Source organism: Egretta garzetta, unplaced genomic scaffold, assembly GCF_000687185.1.
Source record: "Egretta garzetta isolate BGI_Z169 unplaced genomic scaffold, ASM68718v1 scaffold228, whole genome shotgun sequence".
Classification (NCBI taxonomy): domain Eukaryota; kingdom Metazoa; phylum Chordata; class Aves; order Pelecaniformes; family Ardeidae; genus Egretta; species Egretta garzetta.
In genome coordinates this window covers 4,750,148-4,752,976 of record NW_009260758.1, presented here as the reverse complement: position 1 = coordinate 4,752,976, position 2,829 = coordinate 4,750,148, and the positions used below count along the sequence as shown (strand labels likewise).

Genomic DNA, 2,829 nt, shown 5'->3' with positions numbered 1-2,829 from the left:
ATCCCTTGGGCACCTGACTGTTGGCTCCTTCTGCTCTTGGGACTTGCCCACTCTGGATCTGATAAGGAGTGAATGTGATGATTGCACAGGTAGGAGGGTTCCCAGTGGTAAGTGCTTCTATCAATGAGGTGCTGCAGAAACTCTCATTAGCCCGAGCTATGCTCAGGAAGAGAACGTAAAGATTGTCTAAATTCAGTGCTAAGGGTTGCTTGTTCAGTTGTACTTGTTGCTTTATTTAGCTTCTGCCTAAAAATCAGAGGTTGATAAAGGTCTTGACAGCAACAACTGATTTCTAAATGCCTTCCCTCCCTAGTAACAAGTTACCAGTGAGCTAGATGTTTGCTGTATGGACACAAGTCATGAAGGCTCTGAAACAGGACACCTTCTTTTTTTCCTCTCCTCTCCAGATTTCTGAGTCCCCTGAATATGCTTATTGGCGGTACTGTGGTGGTGCTGATGTTCATGGGGTTTGTGTGGGTATCGCACAACAAGGATATACTCCGCAGGCTGAAGAAGCAGTACCCAACCACATTTGTAGTGGTCATCATGCTGTCTAGCTACTTCTTGATCTCCTACCTGGGAGATGTCATGGTGTTCATGTTTGGGATCACACTTCCTCTCCTCTGTAAGTATTTTTCCTCTTCTCTGGGGTGCTAGGGGCACATGAGTTAAGCTTTCTCAAATAAGTCTGCAGAATCTAAATTGGCTGTTGCCTTTGCTATCTCTATTTAAGTGATCCCAAAACAAAAGTGGGGGGAAGGGGACACACAAAACAGCACAAGCCATCTTTAATGTTGTTATTAAATGAGTACCTGCTGTTACGTAAGCAGTCACTGTGACTTCATCATCTTCCAGTGATGTCATGGCATTGGAGTGTGTCTTAAGATGAATACTGCAGGAACTATGCATTCCTTGGGCATTAGCAAATAATAAGTATGTTTCTGTCATGCAGTGATGTTTGTCCATGCTTCTCTGAGGCTCCGTAACATAAAGAACAAGCTGGAGAACAAGATGGAAGGAATAGGCTTGAAGAAGACCCCCATGGGCATCATACTGGATGCTCTAGAACAGCAAGAGGATAGTATCAACAAACTGGCCGACTACATATCGAAAGTGAAGGAGTAAGCAGCTGCAATGTGGCATTTTTACCTGTTGCAGGAGTGTAGTTGCTATTTACTATTGTTCAAGCTTGCTTTCAGTTTGTGTACAAACCAGGAAATGCACGTGGTACAGATTATTAGTTGCAAGATACAGGTATTCCAAGATCTTCAGGGCTCCTCTAAGAATATAAGAGCAGCAACTTTTTTTCTATTGTATAGCAAAATGTTCTGGTGTTTACACAAATACATACTAACTTAAACGTGTTTGCTTGTCTCTTCTGGGGGATAGAGGAAGAAGAGATGGAAACCTATGGAATGCGGTCTCTCAAACTGTCGTGTAGCAAATTTGTCTGTTAGAAGTAACTCCCCTTTCATCACAGGTCTACAAGGTGGCAGTTTAGTCAGTTTATGCTGGGTAGCACCAGGCTGGCAGCGTTCAAGGTGAGCTGGAATGTATCGAGAGTGGGTATCTCTTGCATCCTCCAAGTCCCTCACCTTGAGTGGTCTGTATTGAGACCACGTTGCTAGCTTAAACGGGCACGCAGTAAAACTGTGCAATACTTGTAACAAATCTGGGTTCCTGTCCTCACCTCACATTCCTCCTTTAGCAGCGGGAAACAGTCTAAGTAGATCGAAGCATGAAGAATATACATGGCACTGTGCCTCTGTCAGTTCCAGTAACATGCACCTCTGTTCTCTCTGAAATCTTGATCTATAGAAACTGCTCCTCTCTGCAGGAGAATCAAACTTCCTTGCAAACCAGCTAAACTATGGCCAAGCATGGGAGGAAAAAAAGTTTTCGGATACATCGGATGAGATAGGTTTCTACCCTATTGGTGTTTTTAAATACTGCTACTTTAGGACTTACCTTGTTCTGCTTTAGTCGGTATAGGCTGTTTTGTAGGTGGAGGTGTATGTGTGTTCTCGAGCGAGGGTCATCTTTTTCTTTCTTCTTAACCAGAATGCAAAGATATAAGTAAAACATGCATCTCACTGACTCTCTACTTCTGGCACTCTTCAAAGGAATAAACTGGATTTCAGGTTTACAAGTAAAAGCAATAAATGTCAAGATACAGTTTTTGAAAACCCATTCCAAATTCATGAAGATACTTGCCTGTAACAACTCCCGAAACTGGTGTGTGGGATTCTTTTATATATATTTTAACTTAACTGCCAGCTCTGAATTATCTTGATATAACAGGAGCTTACCAAGAATAGCGGGGGGGGTGTGTGTGTGAAAAGTTGTCCAGGTGACACTCCATTTCAAATATTCTTGCATTTCTCTTTTCTAACAAAGTAATTAAGTTAACAAAAAAGCAAGGATCCTTAAAGTTGAAGCTTTTATGTAACTTACCATGCTGTTTTCATAGTGGGCTGTGTAGAAATTTGAACATGTCATTCCATTTAAGTGTTAAAGTGATCAGTATTTATTGAAAATGTCTGTATATTCCAGCTGAAGAGTCAATGGCCTGTTCCTCACTCGTAGCGCATGGTCTTCGTTTTTTGAAAACTGTTTCCACACTTAAAGAACGTAGTAGCCTATGACTTCATCATTACTGTAGAATTTTAAAAACCGCACAGTTATGAAGAAAAATAAACTCCCATGGTGACTGCTGAGTGTGTTTATTTCAGGTTGGGAAGAGTGGCTGGAACTTTGAGCTTGTGTCTGTGCCCTTCCCCTGATTGGCTGCCTGGTTACCGTCACTCCCCAGCCTTACCCCGCCTCCTC

At 42.3% G+C, this 2,829-nt stretch overlaps 1 protein-coding gene across 2 annotated transcripts; it reads left to right on the top strand.

Annotated features, from left to right (window-relative positions):
* Positions 1 to 2,694, top strand: ARL6IP5 (ADP ribosylation factor like GTPase 6 interacting protein 5). Of its 2 annotated transcripts, XM_035901405.1 has the most exons (3): positions 1 to 89; positions 408 to 625; positions 953 to 2,694. In XM_035901405.1, exons 2-3 carry the CDS (start codon positions 427 to 429, stop codon positions 1,123 to 1,125), a joined length of 372 nt encoding a protein of 123 aa, XP_035757298.1. In that variant the 5' UTR covers positions 1 to 89; positions 408 to 426; the 3' UTR covers positions 1,126 to 2,694. The 2 variants fall into 2 exon arrangements, with proteins under 2 accessions (XP_035757298.1, XP_009644277.1); XM_009645982.2 differs by lacking the exon at positions 1 to 89 and having other exon boundaries at positions 105 to 625.
* The last annotated feature ends 135 nt before the right edge of the window (positions 2,695 to 2,829 follow it).

Bases quoted from the DNA above. Each gene is read 5' to 3' on its own strand.
- ARL6IP5 (XM_035901405.1), top strand. From the start codon at position 427: ATGCTTATTGGCGGTACTGTGGTGGTGCTGATGTTCATGGGGTTTGTG. The intron at 626-952 runs GTAAGTATTTTT...TCTGTCATGCAG, and splicing joins GATCACACTTCCTCTCCTCT to TGATGTTTGTCCATGCTTCT.